The sequence below is a fragment of the Penicillium psychrofluorescens genome (assembly GCF_964197705.1).
Source record: "Penicillium psychrofluorescens genome assembly, chromosome: 1".
NCBI classification, from domain to species: domain Eukaryota; kingdom Fungi; phylum Ascomycota; class Eurotiomycetes; order Eurotiales; family Aspergillaceae; genus Penicillium; species Penicillium psychrofluorescens.
Genome location: NC_133439.1, coordinates 1789891 through 1811653, shown reverse-complemented (window position 1 = coordinate 1811653; position 21763 = coordinate 1789891). Strand labels below are relative to the sequence as shown.

Genomic DNA, 21763 nt, shown 5'->3' with positions numbered 1-21763 from the left:
AGAATTTTTTTGGTCGCATAAGCGTGTTTGTAGTTTATATCGGCGGTAAAGTGTTAGACGCCATGGCCAGAACGAAGTTCACCAGCGGCGCACGAGAAGTTTCTTCGTACTCCCGCAAATTCCCATTTCTAGCCACGCCTACGGTATCGACCCATTCTTTCGTGTCGGGGAACCGCTTACACAGTTGGCGAATCAGGAGTCGCGGCGCTCTAGCTTTTTACCCTGTGTCAATCCTGCATGTGCGACCACCAATGTGCGTACAGACACCGAGGATGGTAGTAGCCGCTGCGTCTTGTCTGCACAGGAAACCCATGTGTTCTTCTTCCGGGGGCATGGCGCTTTGCGACGGTCCGGGTATCAACACGATATCCAGCTTGACTGGTGACACGGCCGAGTCGGTGAGCAAGTCTGTCAGGCGTATGGTCATGAGCACAGTCGTCTTGGAGAATGTGTTGGGCCCGTCTTTGTCGATATAGTGGATCTCGCTGGGCCGGATCAACCCGATAAACGGTCTGGCAAGACTGAGTTTGATGAGATACGTGGGTGTCATCCTATAGAGGAGGTCTACGGTAGCAAGGTCGAGGAGCTGCACCGCGTTGACGAAAAGGATGCCGATTCTTAGAAGGTTGGCCATTTTGACTTGGGGGGCAATGGCATGTTATAATTGCTGCTTGACGTGTGTCTTGTGCTGCTTCTTAAGGCATCGGAATCTACTACGCAGCGGAGTTCGATGATGACAACCTCATTTTTCACCGGGCTCAATTGTTTACCGCTCGATCAGACGGTTCGGGGCACAGGACGGTGTGATGATGCATTCGATGTGGTTGGGGCATACTTGAGGAAATATAACCTCAGCCTTTTCAAATCAGAACTTATTGAAGGCCAGGTCTGGACCGGACTGCCCTGAAAAGCCCACGGTTCAGTCATGATGATAAGCACTTATCGTATTAGGGATGCGATCGGAGCATCGCCGATATTAATTGTGATTATCCCCACAGCCCAGCTCGACTCCACAACCTCGGCCTCCGCCCGAGTCTGTCATCCCGAGTTGCAACCGTCAGTAGAGTATGTTCTATGTTCTATGTTGAACAAAAACCCCTCCCCCTGCCTCCACCCAAAAGAAAACCTTCGATGTCGCCACAGTGACACTGACAGTAGCAGTAACACAAACAATAAAGTAATCAACGGCTGTCCAACCCCAACCAACGCCGTTCGCTCCTGAACCCACTTCTCGGTATTATTCCCCGTGTTCTTCCCCGCATTATCATTCTTCGGCCCATCCAACAAATAATCGTGGAACGATCGTCCCCAGGTCTGGATATTATTGGTCGGAGCAGCCCACCCCGCTAAGTTTAAAAACGAAGAAGCCCATGTGCTCAGACTTTCGATAAACAGGCTCCGGATCAGGGTTCTCCGGTCGTCCTAGCGTAGGGGGAAGAAAGACAAGCATATATAGAGTGATTTTCTGCATGATCGGGATCCCGTCTACAGAATAGAAGAACTCTCGGTGCGGAATACCGAGATCGTTTGTTGGCACCTCATTTCATCATGGGTTCAGTTGCGGATTCTCCGCCCAAGGGTGGCTTTGGGCTTGTTTTGCAGAACCCTTATCTTTGTGGTGTTGCTACAGTAAGTACTTACATCGGACTTCTTATTAGGGGTTGCTTGTTGACGGAGACGGACCAGTTTTCTACCCTCGGAGGACTGCTCTTCGGATATGACCAGGGCGTCATCAGCGGTGTCATCACCATGGAATCTTTCGGGGCTCGCTTCCCACACGTTTTCATGGATAGCGGGACGAAGGGCTGGTTTGTGTCGACGCTATTGCTTGGTGAGATTATTTATTTCATGTTCGTGGATTCTATATCGCCTCTCTGACTCCTGTGGCTAGCTGCCTGGCTTGGATCTTTGGCCAATGGTCCTATTGCTGATCGCATTGGACGGAAATTCTCTATCAACCTCGCGGTGGTTATATTCGTTGTTGGATCGGCGATCCAGTGCTCCGCTATGGATATCCCCATGTTGTTTGCTGGTGAGTATCGCGCCTATTGGGGTGACTTGATGCCAATATTTTACTTCTAGGAAGAGCAATTGCTGGTCTGGGCATTGGCATGCTGACCATGGTTGTGCCGCTCTACATATCAGAGGTAGACACTATCTGAATTGAAGCCGAGAATCAGCACTGACTCAAATACAGGTTTCCATTCCTGAGATTCGTGGTGGCCTGGTCGTGGTTCAGCAACGTAAGTCTTATCCAGGCCATTTCGACCCATTTATTAATAACTGCTCAGTCTCCATCACCATCGGCATCCTAGTCAGCTACTGGATCGACTACGGAACAAATTATATAGGCGGCCCCCGCTGCGCCCCCAACGTCCCCTACACCGGTGGGACACCCTCGGCACGCACATTCAATGCCTACCACGATGTCCCACCGAGCGGTTGCACCGGCCAATCTGAAGCCTCTTGGCGTCTTCCCTTGGCTATCCAAATTGTCCCAGCTATCGTCTTGGGAGTTGGCATGCTGTTCTTTCCAGATACACCTCGCTGGCTCCTGATGAAGGAGCGCGATGATGACTCGCTGAGGGCGCTCTCGAAGCTTCGGCGGCAGTCTCGCGATAGCCCACTGGTTATGAACGAGTACCTAGAGATTAAGGCGTCTATAATGCTGGAGAATACATATGCTAAAGACCATTTCCCTAATTTGTCTGGCTTCAGGCTGCATCTTGCGCAGGTTCGTGATTCCTTGGGCTTTGGAGTGTTTGATATTCTAACACGTCTGATAGTACATGACATTTTTAACAACATGGTCACGTTTCAAGAGGCTGGCTATTGGCTGCTGCGTGATGTTCTTCCAGCAGTTCATGGGTTGCAACGGTAAGTGCGCTTACTCACATATCATAAAGCAGATTCTAAGATTTCTCCAGCTATGATTTACTATGCGCCTACAATTTTCGGCCAACTTGGCTTGGACGGCAACACTGTACGCCTTGCCCTCACAATTTCAATCTAAATGCCCAACTAAACACCTTATGCAGACATCCCTCCTGGCAACAGGTGTATACGGAATCGTCAACTGCCTCAGCACCCTCCCAGCTCTCTTTTGGATCGACAAAGTCGGCCGCCGACCTCTACTCATGGCCGGCGCCACGGGTACTTGCATCTCCCTGGTGATCGTCGGTGGTATTCTCGGCGGATATGGCTCGCATCTGATGGACCATAAATCAGCTGGATGGGCGGGCATTGCCTTTATCTACATCTACGATATCAATTTCTCGTACTCGTTCGGTGAGTATCCTACTTATATGGCCGTGAGCAGAAGGAATTAACAAATGTGAAAGCTCCTATCGGTTGGGTTCTCCCGTCAGAGATCTTCAATCTCTCTATTCGGTCCAAGGCTATCTCGATTACGACTTCAGCTACGTGGATGTGTAACTTGTGAGCTGCTATATACTTTTCTTCACTTCTTGTGTCTATGCTAACATATATTTTTTTTCCTTGCTAGCGTCATCGGCCTCGTCACACCAGATATGCTCGACTCCATCACATGGGGCACGTACATCTTCTTTGCGGCCTTTTGTCTGCTCGCGTTGGCATTTACATTCTTCTGCATTCCAGAGACGAGAGGAAAGGTAGGACCTTGTACCTTATTTTATTTTTTTGCTATACAATTTTCGATTTTGCTTACCTTCCTGCCTTTCAGACCCTCGAAGATATGGACCTCATCTTCGGAGATACCGCTGCGCACGAGGAGAAGAAGCGCATCAAGCATATCGAGGCTGAGTTGCGTGGGGCACCTATTGAAGAGGAGGATTTGAAGGAGTCGTTGGATCAGCATAGGGAGACTGTTTGAGATTCGCTTTTGTTATGGTTTAGGTGCGTAATGAGTGTTATTGAAGATATCCATAGGGTAATTCTCTCTTTCATTTATGGTTGATATCATGGCATGCAAATGCAGTAATCATGGAATGGATATAGAGTAATCAAAACAGCCTTCATTAATTCCTACATCGACCCCCGCTCCGCCATAAAGACAGGACAATCAAATATTCGAGAGGAAAACATCATTCAGCAGGCGGGAAATTAACCCACTCCGAAAAGTCCATTCCACCGGGAGGAGGCATCTGCATCTGCTGCTCGGGGAACAAAGTCCCCGGGAAGCCGGGGTCACTGAAGAGTTGTTGCGGGAAGGAAGGCATAAAGTTCTGTTGGTCTTGCTGGGGAAGAGGCTGTTGGTGCGGTTGTTGCTGCTGGTGTGGGCCTCCAGGGCCGGGTAGACCGGGGAGGGCCTGCGCAGGCGAGCCTAGCAGTCGGTTCACGACCTCTAGACAGCGTGTGGCGAAGCGATTGTTTCCTATGGAGGGATGGGAGAGGAGGGCTTTTGTGGTTTCGATGTCTTGGAGCCAGCTTGGGGCGTCTGGGTTGGATGGGTCGGTCATTAGGAAGACGATGGGGATGAGGCCGGCTTGGAATAGGAAGTATCTTGATGAAAGTTAGCATTTGCCGATATGAAACAAAGAAGACAACATACAGCATATACCATGCCCCGATTCTCATGCACACGTAGTTGTCCATATACTCCGCGATAGATGAAATGGTCAATCGAGCAGTCTGCAGGCATCTAACCCGGCACTCTGTCTCGCATGGGTCTTCGGTTCCTCCATCAGGAGTGCCGGGGGGGCCACTGATATTGCCACTAGGCGCCCATCGTCTTGCGGCCCAGCGGAGTAAGATAGGCCGGTATATCAGAATAGTCAAATTCCAGTATCTCCACAAGAGTCGGTTGCGCACTAAAGCGAGGTTTTCAGGGACAATATTTGTCGGCTGGACAGATAGAGCTTGCTGAGGGTGCTGGATATAGGATGGCAAGCCGTTGTACCATTCTTCCATGGGTTTCTGCAGATTCAACGTCTCCTCGGGTGTTGGACTGGGGCTCGAGATCAGACGCTGGTAAACGCTGTTGGTAAGAAGGTGAAAACTGGCTTGTGCGATCAAGCCCGAGTAAAGAGTTGGGCCGGGTTCTTCGGGCGGGAGAGTTGTTGTGACAGGGGTGAGGGCATCGTCATGGATGTTGAGAACATGCTTTGCATCCATGACGCTGTCCTCCGGGAGAAGGATCGGTCGACCAAAGGTTTTGGCGGCACCGCTATCGAAGATGAAGACGCCCCACCACAGTCTCCGGCGCATCTCCCGCTGTAGCAGGCTGATTTTCCAGCCGGGAAACTCTTTGTGGAGGCCCAGACTCATGGCCATGCGCACTGCCAATCCCAGGTAGTTCCAGCCGGTGTTCGGCTTGTTCCGTTTCTGGGCATAGTTGCTCAGTAGCAGTAGAGCCTGCACCAGTGTGAGGTTCCCTGTTTCGAATACAGATGCCTGCTGCAGATAACCTCTCGCTTCCTGATAGAAGGTGATATCGAGGTCCGAACTGTCATCTCCAATGCTCCATGCTCCAAGAGCCAGCACAGTATTTAACAGGATCTGCCAGGATGTACCATGGGCCCGCAAGGATGAATCGTGAAACTGCGCTCGAAAGGTTGCTTCGTGGACAAATGGGTAACTGGTGTGATAGTTGAGGAAGTACGCATCGATAAAAGCCTGCTCAATCAATCCGGATGGAGCGGTTTCTAGAAGCTGTGCTTTTAGAGGCACCCCTCCAGAACTGGCCGAGCGGACTGGCATGTTGAGATCAAACCCATGATCAAATAGTGCTCGTAGTGGGACAACACTTGAGGATGCTCCGAAGTAGCCAGCTCCTTCGGGTTTGATGGACAACGCCGCCATGCCATCTGTTAAATCTCCCAGTGTAATCTCCTTCTCGGCCCAGTCAAATCCATCGGCCTGCTGTGGCAAGGCTTCTGGCGCTGGTTCGGCCCTTTCCGCTTCCGGCTTGGCTGGGGTCGAGTGTCTTGAGGATGACTTGGACGAAGAATCTCTCGGCGGAGCATCCGGATTTTGCAGAAGAGAACGAAGGGTGGCATCCAAGTCACCTCCGGGAAATAGCCTGCCCAAAGCTGTTTCAAAAGCATGCAAGCGATCTTCAACATATGTGAGATGTCTAGGATGTGATCAGCTTTTGTCTACCTAGGGGATGATTTTCCGTGCTTAGACGTACTGCCGAGTGAGAGGGCTCCTGCTGACTTTGGGGCTGTATTTGCACTCCTTATTTAACTGCCGGCATTGCAAGCAGACGGGCTTCTCTTTCGAGCACTAGAGCAGGAATGAGAACGTGGAAGCGTGAGTGTTTATCGAATTTGCCACTTACTCTTGACTTCCTGAGTCGGCATTCATCGCACTGAAATAGCTGTTAGTATTTGTGTCTCTTCGTGATCCGAGTTCCACATACAGCAAATGAATGCGAATCGCGCGTGCTAGCCATCATTATCGCGGCCGATCGCAACAGTTACATCGGGTGTCTAACGCGTTGTGATCATGCCAGACGGCAGTCATCTTCTCACCGTTAGATCCGGCCGTCAAACTGATATGGCCAACTCACGATCGGCGCCCGCGCAATCATTGGTCTGGTCTCAGCTCGAGGGCAAATTGGCATGAACATCTCCCCTCGCTCTGGTGGGGGAGGTCATGTGATGCGCGGAAGAGACTTTTATGGTAGCCTCAGGCATGAACATCTTTCCAGGAAGATGAAACCAATATGGTTGCATCCGATTCTAACAGGATCGGCTTTGGAGGTGATTTTCGTGCTACTGTACTTTTTATTTACGGTGAGGATTTTGTATAACCTTGCCCTACTTCAAAATCCAAATGCAAAATCCTCCCGACCGAAGGGAGAGAGCGCGAAGTGCATGGATGAATTACTAAACCATGAATAGGGCTATTTATTGCACAGAGTGGAATAAATAGTGACCAATGTATTCCTGATCTTCACTAGGTTGATGTTGTGCAGGTCCGGTAGTATACGGGCAGTCGCGGACATATATATTGCAGCCCGATACCCCCTCTGTCATTACCTTGGCATACTTTTTACACAATAAAGAAATGTCCATGAAAGACATAGTGGACAAATGAATACATATATATACATATAACAAAATGATTCGTACCTGCTGTCCGCGAGGTAGCTCTAATACATCTTCTCCGCTGCATTTCTATGATTGTCTTGGCGTCCCGGATCACCGCCTGCATTTTTTCAACATCTCCGACTATCTCCAACCGCCAGGGAAAGCTGCGCCAGCCCTACAAAAATGCCCTCCCAGCCAGCTTTACCACCGCTCCTCGCACCCTATCTATCCTCTCTTCCTCACACATCCTTGACCCTGGTTTCTTCCATCCTTGGCGCAACAAGCAACTGGCTAGTCCTCAGATTTCTTCATGCGGCCCTAAGCACGTCATCAAATCAGCATGCCGCATCTGAGCTAGAGGATGTCCGGACTGACGAGAAGCGGAAAGTGGTGTTTGTGAGCTTCATGCGGAGTTTCGAATTTTGGAAGTCAGAAGCGAAGCGATTGGTATGTATTTGGGGAAGATGATCTTCTAATATCTTACAATTGCCTCTTGAGTCTAACGCGTCTTCAGGGATTGGACCTTGCACGCTTGGCAGACAAGGAGCAATTTGCCTTCATCGATGGTTTATCAGATCTATTCTATACACCACAAGTCTCTTCCAGCAGCGCCTCTGCTGCCTCCCCCGCTGGCCGGGGGAACAGCACTCCTCGAACAACTTTGCCACTGCGATCTCAACCCGGACCTTTGCCGGGGAGATCACTACAGTCGCCTGCGATAGCGTCAGGCGGTAGTGGCCTTGCACCGCGAAGCCAGACAGAGCTGGGCGTGGCCAAAAAGCTACATTTTTCCGGCCGCGGCACGGCAGCCCTCGATGCACTGGAAAGCGACATCGTCTCTGTGATGCAGCAGCTGAAGCCTTCCGCAGAAGATGGCGATGAATTACTTCTCATCGTCGATCAGCCGGACTTACTACTCGCCACCACGGGACCGAGTTTGGGAATTGGGGCGACGGAGATGGCGGAGTGGGTGGCTGGATTACAGCAGCATGCACACGCTACGATCTTGACTATGGCAGCGGATTCGCCACTGATACATAATGTTTCGGTGTCGAGGGCTGGAGGCCACATGCCTGCTCCGATTGAGACGGAGCATGCCGGGTTTGCTATTGGGCTGGCGCATCGGGCACGCTCGGTTATGCAACTGCGCACTCTGGAGACTGGAGTTGCAAGAGATGTTAGTGGGGTGCTGAGGATAAGTGCGGGTGGTGGATGGATTGCGGGTAAGGATGAAAATCCGGAGAAGGAGGTGCTGTATTACATTCAGCGGGATGGTGGCGTCAGGGTGTTTGGCCGGGGCGAGTCTTAGACTGTACTGGGTTAGATGTTCTCGATTGGCATCCGAGAGAAGGGTGGGAAGAGATATCTTCACATCGGATGTGTCGCGATGTAGAAAGAGAAACAAAGAAATTCATGCATGCTTTCCACTCCGACTTAATTTCACATCTCCATCAAAACACCGCCATCCCTCGAATCCTCACGATCACTGTCATCCAGATCGTGCAGCGAACAGACGAAAGAATCGACAGGTCTGCCATACACACACCACCGAGGAAAGAAAAGAGCGTTCATATTCCGGAAAAGGCCAAATTGCATTGCGAGCAAGCTATGAGAGTCGTAATGCTAGGACCATTGTTCATGCCAGGATATCTCCCCATCTTCATTTTTCTTTGCATTTTTTCCAGCCATCTCCGAGAACGAAAACGCGACGCCGACCGAGTGGATGATATCATTCAAAAAGAACATTTAGTGGTTCTCGGGACCACGGGCGCCCTTGGGGGTGCCGACCTGGAAACCGTTCTTGAAGCGGCGGTGCACGTCACGCAGAGACCTGAGGCGGCCGCTGCCGGTGGTCTTGCGCCGCATGGCCTTCTCGCCCCAGTTGTCTGCATTCTCGGTAAGCCAGGGTTCAGTTCAACGACCGTACATTTCCGACACAAATTTTGTATCCGAACCATCGGGGTTGTAGGGAGGATTGCATACACTTGCGGGTCTTAGCAGAAGGGTAGCCACAGTTGGAGCAGGTGTGCTTCTGAACGTGGAGAGAGCGGCGGCCTATACGCAGTCGCAAGAAAAACTCGTCAGTCCCAAATTCCTTCTTCGTAGCAATTCTTGTGTCCATCTTCCAGCCCCATTCGTCGTCGCCATCTTTCAACTCATTCCAACTGCTGTTGTAGAGATTTGCGACTTCGGTTCGAACGGGACTGGATGGTGGACAGAAACTGGTGGGATGGAGATACTAACCACATCGACGGCACAGAACGTGCGTCTTGTTGTGGCGCTTTCCGAAGCTCGAGGTACCCTTCGCTGTAATGATTGTCAGTATGCTGCTGCACTGTCTCGTCGACGCGGCGGATGATCGCGGCGGTCGGTGAATTCGTGGTAGGACGTACTCATTTTGGATTAGGGAACTGGGCGAAGAGATTGATGTTAGCGTGATGAAAGGGTGCACGAGCGAGAGTGAGCGGAAGTACCTGGCGATTCCGTGGAAGGGGCTGGTTGTCGGGATGTCGTCGTCGGGCGGATCGAAATTGGCGAAATTGATGGTAGGAGAATCGTCGTGGGCCGGGTCAGGTGATAGGGTTTGCCCTGTCCCGTGACAGTTAGTCACATGATATTAAAGTCTATCACGTGATATTACTCAGTATAGCAGGAGCATCGATAATTATTGAATAGTAATTCCGAGGGTATTCTGTTCAACCCAAACGCCAAAAAAAAATGTTATAGTTACAGGTCCTGATCCATGAACTTCGCCATGGGGTCGTCTGCCGTTAGCCGGCTTCTTTTATACGAGTCGATCTCTTCCTCCGTGATGCCGGACTTCACTTCCGCCAGCGTGCGTTTCTTTGCATTGGCCTTCTCCTCTGTCCTTGTGTCCACTGGGTCTGACTCGAGAGGTTCATCCGCCTGAACGGGTGCTTCTTCGCCATTCTCGGGCAACATCAACATGTTCCCCTCTTCCTCAAACGCCTTCTTGCCCTCCTCTCCCGTACAGTAGCTGTTCTTCACCGTAGAGAAGCAGCAGGTGTAGCCCCACTGGAACTCATGCCACCAGCTACCCCAAACAGAAGTATGGTTGTTGATCATGACATCCTCGGCGTATTTGGATTTGGTCGCGTTCTTGGGTGCACCCTTGATGGCACCCGATTCGTCGTACTCGACAAACCGCTCGTTCTCGAGAACCATCGTGTCGCGGAGAGGAGTCGATTGGAGATGTTCGGAGCCACCGTATTTGTCCAACAGAGCCTTGCGCTGCGCTTGACGTTTGGACTCACTGTCTGATTTCTCTTTCTTTCGAAGAACCTCGCCGGAGGTCGGGTTCGCTTGAAGATGTATATGTGCACGACCGCTTTCCTGAGATTCCCATGCATAGCTCTGTGCTTTCTCGAATTCAGCAGCGTCGCCTGAAGCGCGAATGAAATTCTCCTCTGCGACCAGTGCTGCCGCTTGATCTTCCTGTGCACCCATATCCACCATTCGTCGCGTTTTCGGATCGTATTTGGCGGAATCGAGGTCGAGGTTCAGTAGATATTTCGCGGTGTCTTCTCGGATACGCAGGTTGCGGGTCGCCGTACTTTGTTGCCGACCCATGTCGGACTCCTCAGCGTAGCGAAGTTCGTCTCCAGGCTGACCATCATCATCATCTTCTTCTTCCCCGTTCTTGATCATTTTGAGATCTTCCCCTTCCTTTGCCACCCGCTTCATGGCCTCCATCTCTTCATATTCGTTGACAACCTTGCGATACTCGCTGGCATCGTATCCGTTCCACCGATCGCGTTTGGCGTCCCACCCCATGTCAACTGTTTGGAGGACTTCGTCTGCCTGGATATCCTTGCCAGTCCACTTGGCACCCTGCTTTCGGGGTCGGCTGAGGCATTCTTTCGTCTTGTGTGTCATCGCACCGCAGTTCTCACATGCACCTTTTCTGTACTTGGTCACAGCTGGACCCGCGCGCTTCCCTCGGTCGTACCATTTGGACTGTTCTTGTGTTGCTTTTTGCAGACGCTGGTGCTCAAGGTAGTCATTTCCGGACTCATCATCGACGTAAAAGGGCTTCTTCGAGATGAACGACGGAATGTATTCGTTGCGCTCCTTCGACGCCACATCGGCGGGTTTGCGCGACATGGTGGAAGAGACCTGCCGAAAGGCAGCAAATGAGAGAGAGCGAGAAAAATAAAAAGAGCCCAAGTCCCACGAGAGCAGTGAGGGAGTGAAGAATGAATGTCGTCGGATCGGTTTCCAAAGGGCCGAGACTTGGCGGACTGGGCCACGTGACCTGGCGTTCTCCCGCGAGGCGCGTGCCTGTTATGCCTCTTCGCTTCTTACACACAGGAGACAAACTGATGACAGAACCCGTCGAAACTTTTGCGCAATGTCGGCGATCTGGCTGATCAACCCACGCCACACCGATGGAGCCGTTTCGAGTGCGCCTCAACTGCATCGATCACTACCAAGCATCCGCGTCGGCATTGGACCCTCCACTGCCTCGCAGTGATGGAGCGCCTGATGGTAATTTCAGGCCCAAGGTGCCGGTGATCCGAGTGTTTGGATCGACCGAAACCGGACAGAGAGTCTGCGTGCATGTCCATGGGGCGTTTCCTTATCTCTATATTCAATATGACGGTCCCTTGACACCGCAAGAAGGTTGGTCCAGAATGGACCCTGGCATTTAACAATCGACTAAATTTTGCTGCTAGTGAGCACGGCCAGTCGGACCCTACATCTATCGATTGATCATGCTCTGGCGATCAGCTATCGGCGCAATGCATACGATAGGAAGACCGCCTTCGTAGCGCACATCACTTTGGTCAAAGGCATTCCCTTCTATGGATACCACGTGGGATATCGGTTCTTCTTTAAGATATACCTCCTCAATCCCTCTCATATCACTCGCTTAGCCGACCTTCTACACCAGGGGGCCGTAATGAAGCGTCCATTGCAGCCTTATGAGAGCCATTTGCAGTACGTTCCGCAATGGATGTGCGACTACAACTTGTACGGCTGTGCATACATGAACTGCAGCAAGGTCACCTTTCGTGCTCCTGTGCCAGAGTATCTCGAGCTCAGTAACCTGAGTCACCGTTGGCATGACCGGTTAATTGCTCCTGAAAGCATTTCGGATGACCCGGCCCTACAAAAACAGAGTCATTGTCCACTGGAGGTGGATGTCTGCGTACAGGATATTTTGAATCGTTCAGATATCAAGGAGCGGCCCTTGCATCATGACTTTTCGGAGCTTTTACGTCCGGTTGCATTCAACGAGCGACTCGTGCCTAGCATGGAGGGCCTGTGGCAAGATGAAACCCGACGACGCAAGAAACGGATGGGAATCAGTGATCCCGGAAGCAGCCCATTTGGCCCGGATGAGCTGGTTTCAATGTCTGCCGACCCAAGAAACCAATCAGCTGGGGGCTGGGTCCACGAAGAAGAATATCGCGAGATGGTATTTGGAATTGCCGCCAAGGAGAAAGAACAAAGTGACGCGAAAGAGTCAACATTTGAAAACTTCCTTGACGTGAATGAACTCGCGGGAAATGTGAAGACAGCTCTGGACAGCGTCGGTGATTTCTATCCTGATAATTTGGATCTCAGTACCAACCGACAACAGGCTCCCGGCGAGCAAGCCGTGCCTGAAGTGTCGGTTGATGAAAACGTGGCCCTGTCTTCTCAACCCCTGGAAGGCCATTACTATTCTGATTCCGGTGACTTCGACGACTCCTTCCTGGAGGCTGTCGAAGAGGAAGTCCGAGATGGCGCGGAAAATACTCTGGAGGAGAGCTTTGATGATGGGATATTCGATGATCTGTCTCAACTGGATTCTGCAGTACCCAGAAAGGACATAAAAACGAATTCGACAACTGAATCATCAAGTACCATTGATCCCGACCAGGTGCATGTCCTGTCAAGGGCCAGGAGCATCTCCACTAAACGGCCGCACTTTAAACCCACTGATCACGACCAGCGTTCAAGCAAAAAGTCAAAATCCTCCAACGATTCTGCACCTCCTGCTGCCCAACATGACTCGGCAGATTCGGCCAAGCGGGACGAGGACACAAGGACTCGCGAAGCTTCCTTCAATGCTGATATCATGCCACCATCATCGACACCAACGTCTTCCTCCTCTCAGAAGACAATTCGTCCTAAAAAACACCCGTCAAACAGCAGACTAAACTACCCAGTTGTCAAGGACCCCAATGACCCCCTCACAATCCTACGATTTAGTCAAGACGATGGCCCTTCGTCGAAGAAGGACTCGCAATCCTCTCAAACTGCGTTTCCGCCTGGTACCACTGCGAGCACATCCGGAAATACTGGCGAATCTGAAAGCTCCTCACAGCAACAATCTTCTTCAACGGTGACGGGGACAGCCTTTTTAGATCCGCATGTGGCGGGAGTAATTGGAAAGCTCCATGACACGTTTGAAATACCTCCAGAATCACCCTTGTATTGCTTTCGATTCGCCGGTCCTGGATCCACCGAGGTTGCGTCGACCATGAATGACAACGGTCGGCCATCTATTGTCTATCAGAAAGCCCATTACAGCGAACCGATTGACGTGCCCGAACGACCACGTGAGTACGGTGGCCGAGAGTTTCGCCTAGAAAGCAACACGATTCATTATCTACCCGAATTTGATCCATCAGGGGAAATGCCTGGAGTCTACGTTGAAAATCTCTCGATACTTTACGACCGGGACCAGCAGGAGACAGATGACCAACAACTACGAGAGTCGTGTACTGCCAGGGTGTGGGAATTTGCACCAGTTCCGCCCAGTCGATCAGAAGTTATTGAGTGGTTTGAAAATGTTCAAGCCTCCAAACAAAACAAGCAAACCATGAAAAGTTCCCCCAAGCCAGAAATGAAGCCCAACGTCCTTTCACAGATTGAGGGCCCAACACAGAACAACGCTTATGGATTCAAATACTCCCAGAAGAGGAAGTCTACTAGCGTGGAGCACCAAACCCAATACATGAGCACAATGAGCTTGGAGGTGCATGTGAATACTCGCGGGTCTCTTTCGGCCAACCCAGAGGAGGATGAGATCACCTGTGTTTTCTGGGGTATCCAGTCCGAAGATGAAGATCTCGAAGTCAACAGCCATCTTCCTGGTGTTCGCGTTGGCATGATCTATCAGGGTGAAAGCGAACGCCCCGAAGACAAGATCTCTAAATCCTTGACAATTGAACTTGACCACGAGACATCGGAATTAGATTTGATTAATCGGGTGGTTGATATTGTCCGCTATCACGACCCTGATATGATCACTGGCTATGAGGTCCACAATGGGTCTTGGGGATACTTGATCGAGCGAGCCAGGCGGAAATATGATTTCGATCTGTGCCATGAACTGTCAAGAGTGAAATTTGACTCGCGCGGAAAGTTCGGCAAGGAGTCTGATCGCTGGGGCTTTGAGCACACCTCGTCAGTTCAAGTCACTGGTCGACACATGGTGAACATCTGGCGTGCCATGAGAGGCGAGCTGAATCTTCTTCAGTATACGATGGAGAACGTGGTTTTCCATCTCCTACATCGCCGAATCCCTCACTATTCACCCCAAATACTCACACAGTGGCATCAGAGTGGCAAGCCTCGACACCTGGTGAAGGTCGTAGATTACTATATCTCTCGCGTGCAAATGGACCTGGAGATAATAGAAGCAAACGAACTGATCCCACGGACGAGCGAGCAAGCGCGGCTGCTTGGGATTGATTTCTACTCTGTCACCTCCCGCGGCTCTCAATTCAAAGTCGAGTCACTGATGTTCCGAATCGCCAAACCCGAGAATTTCATCCTCGTGTCTCCCAGCAAGAAGCAGGTCGGGCAGCAAAACGCTCTCGAGTGTCTGCCATTGGTCATGGAGCCGCAAAGCGACTTCTACACAAGTCCACTGCTTGTTCTTGATTTCCAATCCCTCTACCCTAGTGTGATGATCGCATATAACTACTGCTACTCGACCTTCCTGGGCAGGGCCTTGCATTGGCGGGGTCAAGACAAGATGGGGGTCATGGACTACAGACGCCAACCGCGAATTTTGGATTTGCTGAAGGACAAGATCAATATCGCACCGAACGGCATGATTTATGCGAAACGAGAGGTTCGCCAGTCGCTCCTTGCCAAAATGCTCACGGAGATCCTGGAGACTCGTGTTATGGTCAAGAGTGGCATGAAAGTCGACAAAGACGACAAAGTCTTGCAGCGACTCCTGAATAACCGACAGCTCGCCCTCAAGCTGATTGCGAACGTCACGTATGGATACACATCGGCCTCTTTCTCTGGACGCATGCCCTGCTCCGAGATCGCTGACAGCATTGTTCAGTCCGGGCGAGAGACCCTCGAGAAAGCCATTGCATTCATTCACTCTGTCGAACGGTGGGGCGCTGAGGTAGTTTACGGAGATACAGACAGTCTATTCGTCTACCTCAAGGGCCGCACGCGGGACCAAGCCTTTGATATCGGTGAGGAAATCGCCAAAGCCGTCACAGAAATGAACCCACGGCCTGTGAAACTCAAGTTCGAAAAAGTATACCACCCGTGCGTTCTACTAGCCAAGAAACGGTACGTTGGCTTCAAATACGAGCACCGGACCCAGACAGAACCCGAGTTCGATGCAAAGGGTATCGAAACGGTCCGCCGCGACGGCACTCCCGCCGAGCAGAAGATCGAAGAAAAAGCACTGAAGCTCCTCTTCCGCACCGCGGATCTCAGCCAAGTCAAGACCTACTTCCAGCGCCAATGCGCAAAGATCATGCAGGGCCGAGTCTCGATCCAGGACTTTTGTTTCGCGCGCGAAGTGCGCCTCGGCACATACAGCGAGAAGGGTACGCTGCCTGCCGGCGCGCTGATTAGCACGCGCAAAATGCTTGACGACCCCCGTCTGGAGCCTCAGTACGGCGAGCGCGTGCCCTACGTGGTCGTGACCGGCGCTCCGGGGTCACGACTCATCGACCGCTGCGTTGCACCTGAGACACTTCTGCACGACGCGCAACTCGACCTCGACGCCGAATACTATATCACCAAGAACATCATCCCGCCTCTCGAGCGGATCTTCAATCTCGTCGGCGCAAACGTTCGCCAATGGTACGACGAAATGCCCAAGGTGCAGCGTATCCGTCGCATTGACGTTTCTGCTTCTGCTTCTCGCCCTGGAAATGGAAAAGGCAAAGAAATTGGCTTCTCCAAAAAGACTCTCGAATCCTACATGCGCTCCTCCTCGTGCATCGTCTGTCGAGCCAAACTATCAGACTTCTCCATCCCTGTCTGTGGAACCTGTCTCCAGCAGCCGCACATAGCGCTTTTGGATCTAATGCAGCGTCTACAGCGCGCTGAGAAGCGAGCTGTTGATCTCGAGACTGTGTGTCGGTCGTGCATGGGTGTTTCGGCTGGTGATGAGGTCAGTTGTGATAGTATGGATTGTCCTGTCTACTATTCCCGCACGAGAGACGTGGCGTGGTGGAGGCATTCACGGGCGGTGCTCGGGCCTGTGGTGGAGTTGTTGGAGAAGAAGGGGGATGAAGAGCTTGATTGGTGATTACGTTTTTTTTTTTTCTCTTCCTCTTTGGAGCTGTGGTGATTTCTGGTTTGGCTTTGCCTGGCATTCTGGCGTTGAAGATCATATCTTGGTAATACCCCTTGAACTGATATTGGATGACTGGTGCATGACTCTTGGGAATGGAAGAGCTGGTTCCGGCTTCGATACAAACGTTCGCAATATGAAAGCAAACAAAAATACACTGTGAGCATTTACGGCGTCTACTTGGCAATCAAGCTCGCAATTCAAATTAGATTGATTAATCTTGAACTATTGCTATGCTGAAACGTCAATTCTTCCGCGTCCATGATCCCCGGTAAAAAATGATACGTAGCAAATTTCTCAGTGTGCTCGCGTGAAAACATCATGCCCCGTCCCAGAACCTCCAAGAGATGCCACTGAACCAAACCGATTCCCAGGTGGTAGGCCACCAAGACGAAAAGAGAACCTATCCCAGAACCCCCTATCCCAATCGTCAACATTCTGATCAACCACCCCCAAGACGGCGCAGCTTGTCCATAACCCACGATTTCACAAAGTCTTCCTTCTCCACGAAGTCCACAACCTTGTCGCTGCCTTGTTCGGCAATGCCCAAAGACACTCCGCCTTCATGCGCGTCCTCGAAGGTGTCTTCCTCCGCCTCAAGCTCAGCGTCATCAAGCGGACCATGCTGCTCAACCAAAGACGGATAACAATTCTCGCCAATCTCGAGACCACGAAGCATGTCCACAACTTGGGTGTGAGCGAAAATGATAGGCTCGTCGGTGGGAGGCCGGCTATCCTTGTTTTTCTCGGAATCTGGTATCTCAAACCGACCCAAGGCAATCTTTCCGAGGTAGTCAGAGAACATCCAAGGAAAGCTGATAAGTGGTAGGGTGTCTGCACTTGTATCAAGATTGTCATCCACAGGTTCGATGTCCACCAGTAGCTCAGGACGGCGCTGCGAAAATGTGGCTTCCATTTCCTCCTGCGTGACGCGGTACATGGCGACCACCAAGGGAGCAAGAGCCTCGAATCTTCGTCCTCCCACTTTGTCATAGCATTGCTGGCGGAAACCGTTGCGGAGGATGTGCACGATTCTCCCCAGGTCTTCGTGGAGTTTATAGTCCTTGTGGACATGGCCGTGGCTGAGCACAAAGGTGGACCAGACCTCGAATTCTGTCTTGATCTCGTACTGCGCCATGATCCTGCGCATAGCCGAGTCGTATTCCTCTTTGAGCTCTCTGGCGTATTCCATGAACTGATCACTGAAGGGCACTAGGGAACATTTCAGGATGCGAGAGTCGAAGGGCATTTCGAGACTGGGAACGAACTGGTCGAGCTTGACCTTGTCGTAGAGTTGGCCGAGGATCTTCTTCGAGTGGTAAATCTGCTCCTTGCGCTTGAACCTCTTTTCCATGAAATGTGGCCACATACGGGGACTGAGGTCGCGCGTCATGTGGGCAGGCTTGCCACTCTTGTTGTAGTCGACTGCATCGGAGTGAAGCTGGGCGAGCTGGATGCACTTCTTTTCACACACACCGTCATCCAGCTGATCGGCCCAGGCCATGTGGGCATGCGCAATCATAGGAAGGTAGTCATGTTTCATGTATGTGACGAAGAAAGACGTGACCTCGTCAACCGTAACGTCGTGGTCCAGATCAGGGGCCCGGCGGCCGGTGTAGTCCATGGGTAGAGTAAACCATGTCTCCGGCACCATTTCCAGATCCCAGATTACAAGGTAGTCATCTCCATCGAGATCCCCTCCGGAGCACATGCTTGCAACATCCCGGTCACCAGTCTGCGGCAGAATAACCACATCACGGAACTCACGTAATTCAGGTTTGTCCACAGCTCGGACAAGACGAATATCACCGGGGTGAAGTGAAGGGTTCCGAGCCAAGAGGCAAATGCCTGTGATAATCTGGGAAGCGTCATCTGGTGGACAGATCTGGACAAAGATCTCAGGGAGTGCTGTCACTTTCTCGTCATAAGGAGCAGACTCTGCAGGCAAAGTCTTATCATAATAGCCTTTCAAACACCCAGTTTCATCCATTATTCCGAGTAAGTTTGCTCCCCGATCAACGACAATCTTGGCCTTCTCCTTGAGGGATTTCAAATGCCAAGCCTTCCACAATCCCAGAAGCGATGAAATAAAGGGATCTCGGGCCTTTTTAAAGCCATCGGAAATCATCTGTGCCATGGTGAGAGTGGTTTGATTGGGATCAATGTACTTTTGGAGCAAAGTAACAGCAGACGCATCGTTGTTCAGGGCATTACTGAAACTCTGCACCATGGCATCTTGTCTAGCATGGAACACATTGTCAGGAACCCCAAGAGCTGAAAGTACCAGGATCAGTTGCCGGTTCAGCGTTGCGGTAGAGAGTTGGGACGATCGAATGATCTCAAGCCCCCCATGACCCGTATCAAATTTGTACTGACTAGGCCGAATATGCACTTCATGGGGTAGAGCATCAGGGGAGATAGCAAGCATTCCCTTGGATCCCCCGAGACGGAATTGAAATGCGGAAGGTGGATCGCCTGTTGGTGTCTTTATCTTCAGTTCTGTCATTGCCATCTGTGCAAGAAACTTGGATATTTTGCCAACTCCATCGGAGAATTTGTATCCATGACGGACTATATCCTGACATTTTCGAACCGTCACAGGGCACCCGGAGATTGGCCGGGTGGTGGAAAAGCATTGTCCTAGTCGGGCAGCATACTTGGCAATGTTTCTGATGTGGTGGAACTCGCCCATCCAAGCTCGAATGGTGGCTGCTGTCAAATCAGATAAGGGAGCAAAGAAGTAAGCCCCATGTTCGCGAAACTGAGAGTTGCCAAATGCCAGGAACTCATAATGGCGATCACCGATTTTAATGCCCTGGGACATAGTCCTTTTGACTCTAGTAAAGATTTCGTCATTGTTATCGAACACGGTTGAGTTAATGCGACCTTCTGTCTTCTCATCTGTGAAACGGATACGCAGGAATCGATCCGCATGCTCAATGTAGTGACGAACCACCCTGTTTGAAATATCCACAGTGGGGGTGCTGTAGTAGATGGTGCTCGGTGTCACTCTGGCAGTGCGCATGTAGCAGCAGTAGGCAGCAATCTTCGAGTCACTCTTCCCTTTGAAGCGCAGGTTGAAGATCTCCATCGGATTGTAGTAGGTGGTCTTCTGTGTTGCGACATGCTCTAGAAGGCTCCTGGCAGCTGACTCTTCAAGGTCTGCCAGCTTCAAAACAAAGTCTCGACTCATGGTATACTCACTGAGATTTCCATTTGACAAACAGACCTCTAGCTGGTACCGAACCGGAAAGGCAAGGTGGACGTAGGTTTGGTCTGTCAGAGCCTGCAACATGTCTGAGAAACCCCCACTGGGCTTAGACTCAGAGTGATCAATCCACTGCCAGACTGACACAGGTCGCTTAGTGCTTTCAGTAAACTGGTGGCCCTTCACTATTGAGACATTGTAGTCTTTCAGGATCTCTCGCGCAGTAAGAAGCTGACCTTCCTTGTCAACGTCATGGGCATACGTGATCTTGAAAACGTTCCAGCCACCTGATTCCAGTCATTAGCGATTAGAAACAAAGCGGAGTCAAACTAAGATTTACCAATGTCAATCACTTGCCCCGATCTCCGCAGGTTTGTAGGAATAGCAATTTGACCATAAGGGTTGTGCACCACAGCAGTCTGACGGTACCAGGTGTCTGTCTCCTTCCAGTTGGTCGAACCAGTGAAAGTGGGCCGAAAGTCTTTGAGCTGCCGATGATAGATGGGAGGGCTGGTGAGGATTGTCAAAAAGGCAGTCTGTTGAGACTCAGGATCACAAAGATCGTGGATTGTAGACAGCTGGAGGAATGCGAGCTTGATGCGGAAGTCGTGATCTTCGTCAACAGTGATTGCTCGTTCAATACTCAGGCGTGTATTTCGAATGGAGACTTTGAAAAAGATCTGGAGCTCTCTCCGTCTCAAATTCACAAGGAGTCTGAGTCCATGTGCTTCACCGAATGTGCGCATCCATGATGGGGTAGTCTCGCCGATCAGCACGCCGATGTCAAGTCTCACAACGTGGAGCTCCTGAATCGGAAGTCAGACTCTATTATCATAAAAAGTCTATGAGATCTGCTTACCAGCTCTGCCGGGTAGATGACACCCTTGCGGACGGGGCTGGGGATAAAAGCGTTCAGCGCCCTCACGTTGAGCGCAAGAGCAATCATCCCAACGCGCCCACTAGGCAGTCTGACCATGTACGGCCCGTGGCTCCAGAAGTCCACCTTGGGCGGGGGTCTGTAATGAATCCAATGAGGTTAGTGCTCGCGCAGACACATCGTGAGGCGCAGCGCGCGGCCAAAGTGAAGTCGATATCAGAAGAATACGAACCTAAAGCGAATCCGCCCCCGCGTGCCCTGGCGGCCATGGGAATCCTCATATATGTCGATCGATGAGATCGACCCTTCTCGGCGGAAAGCATCCCAGAGCACGAAAGTATTCGCTTCTTTTGGGACATTCGAAAGATCAACGGCAACTGACTCCCAGCTCTGCCATGCCACGGTTGGGTGTGGCATAGTAAATCGCTTAGTCGTCATTTCTGGTGACATTGTTCATAGCAGGCGGGGGATGAACAAATGAAGAAAGATGAAGAAAGAAGAAGAGGAAGAAGAAGAGGAAGAAGAAGAAAAAGACAAGAGGGTGGGTGGAAACGGAAACAAAGCAGGAGCTGAGAGAGGGAAAGCGCATGTAATGAGGTGCCTGCCCGGGCCATTCACTGTTTCATTCACTATACTGCGTGGTACCTAAACTTTAGCCGGCACGACAATGTAAAAGTGAGAGCCAGCTCATGGCAAACGAAGTGGCCAATAGCGTATGATTAATAGTGTTATCTAGCACAGAAGAATTGATAGACTTTGTTATTGTTGGCCAAAGAATATGCTTCTAGTTCTGATAGAGATATACGAGCGCCACTGGCGCAGTACATGAGGAGCTACTCTAGCCTTTAACTTTTTAGAAGCCCTGTCAAATGATCTAGTTAATTTTTTTCTTATAGTCACTATCAATATAAAAGTTATTGTGATAACAGCTAAATCGGTGCGCTCCCGTCCCTCTCCAATCTTGACATATTCACCCGCACGATGCTGGTTGGTTGATGAAAACAGTGGTCGTGAAGTGGGAGAATTATCTACTAGCTACTGGATGAGAATTCTCTTCCTTCGGATTTGTTATCCTTATTCAAGCTTCA

General features: G+C 51.0%; 8 protein-coding genes across 8 annotated transcripts; 3 read left to right on the top strand and 5 right to left on the bottom strand.

The window, feature by feature from the left end:
* Positions 1-34: 34 nt before the first annotated feature.
* On the bottom strand, positions 35-634 carry PFLUO_LOCUS675 (uncharacterized protein; the record flags this gene model as incomplete). The annotated part of the gene is made up of 2 exons (XM_073784366.1): positions 35-213; positions 262-634. 2 exons carry the CDS (start codon positions 632-634, stop codon positions 35-37), a joined length of 552 nt encoding a protein of 183 aa, XP_073634772.1.
* Positions 635-1548: 914 nt separating this feature from the next.
* Positions 1549-3853, top strand: PFLUO_LOCUS674 (uncharacterized protein; the record flags this gene model as incomplete). The annotated part of the gene is made up of 12 exons (XM_073784355.1): positions 1549-1629; positions 1687-1831; positions 1892-2032; positions 2083-2147; positions 2198-2243; positions 2292-2734; positions 2787-2877; positions 2928-2983; positions 3039-3288; positions 3342-3438; positions 3506-3632; positions 3704-3853. 12 exons carry the CDS (start codon positions 1549-1551, stop codon positions 3851-3853), a joined length of 1692 nt encoding a protein of 563 aa, XP_073634771.1.
* A 211-nt stretch (positions 3854-4064) lies between these two features.
* PFLUO_LOCUS673 (uncharacterized protein) lies at positions 4065-6376 on the bottom strand (the record flags this gene model as incomplete). The annotated part of the gene is made up of 5 exons (XM_073784344.1): positions 4065-4482; positions 4532-6055; positions 6113-6207; positions 6263-6292; positions 6344-6376. 5 exons carry the CDS (start codon positions 6374-6376, stop codon positions 4065-4067), a joined length of 2100 nt encoding a protein of 699 aa, XP_073634770.1.
* An 823-nt stretch (positions 6377-7199) lies between these two features.
* On the top strand, positions 7200-8325 carry PFLUO_LOCUS672 (uncharacterized protein; the record flags this gene model as incomplete). The annotated part of the gene is made up of 2 exons (XM_073784333.1): positions 7200-7463; positions 7531-8325. 2 exons carry the CDS (start codon positions 7200-7202, stop codon positions 8323-8325), a joined length of 1059 nt encoding a protein of 352 aa, XP_073634769.1.
* A 437-nt stretch (positions 8326-8762) lies between these two features.
* PFLUO_LOCUS671 (60S ribosomal protein L37B) lies at positions 8763-9413 on the bottom strand (the record flags this gene model as incomplete). The annotated part of the gene is made up of 4 exons (XM_073784321.1): positions 8763-8902; positions 9000-9220; positions 9275-9323; positions 9410-9413. The coding sequence occupies 4 exons, from the start codon at positions 9411-9413 to the stop codon at positions 8763-8765; spliced, it is 414 nt and encodes a 137-aa protein (XP_073634768.1).
* A 330-nt stretch (positions 9414-9743) lies between these two features.
* Positions 9744-11141, bottom strand: PFLUO_LOCUS670 (mRNA splicing protein; the record flags this gene model as incomplete). Its single annotated transcript, XM_073784310.1, has 1 exon — positions 9744-11141. One exon carries the CDS (start codon positions 11139-11141, stop codon positions 9744-9746), a length of 1398 nt encoding a protein of 465 aa, XP_073634767.1.
* A 284-nt stretch (positions 11142-11425) lies between these two features.
* PFLUO_LOCUS669 (DNA polymerase zeta) lies at positions 11426-16545 on the top strand (the record flags this gene model as incomplete). Its single annotated transcript, XM_073784299.1, has 2 exons — positions 11426-11660; positions 11714-16545. 2 exons carry the CDS (start codon positions 11426-11428, stop codon positions 16543-16545), a joined length of 5067 nt encoding a protein of 1688 aa, XP_073634766.1.
* Positions 16546-17032: 487 nt separating this feature from the next.
* Positions 17033-21113, bottom strand: PFLUO_LOCUS668 (uncharacterized protein; the record flags this gene model as incomplete). The annotated part of the gene is made up of 4 exons (XM_073784288.1): positions 17033-20085; positions 20139-20604; positions 20658-20814; positions 20908-21113. 4 exons carry the CDS (start codon positions 21111-21113, stop codon positions 17033-17035), a joined length of 3882 nt encoding a protein of 1293 aa, XP_073634765.1.
* Between the last annotated feature and the right edge of the window lie 650 nt (positions 21114-21763).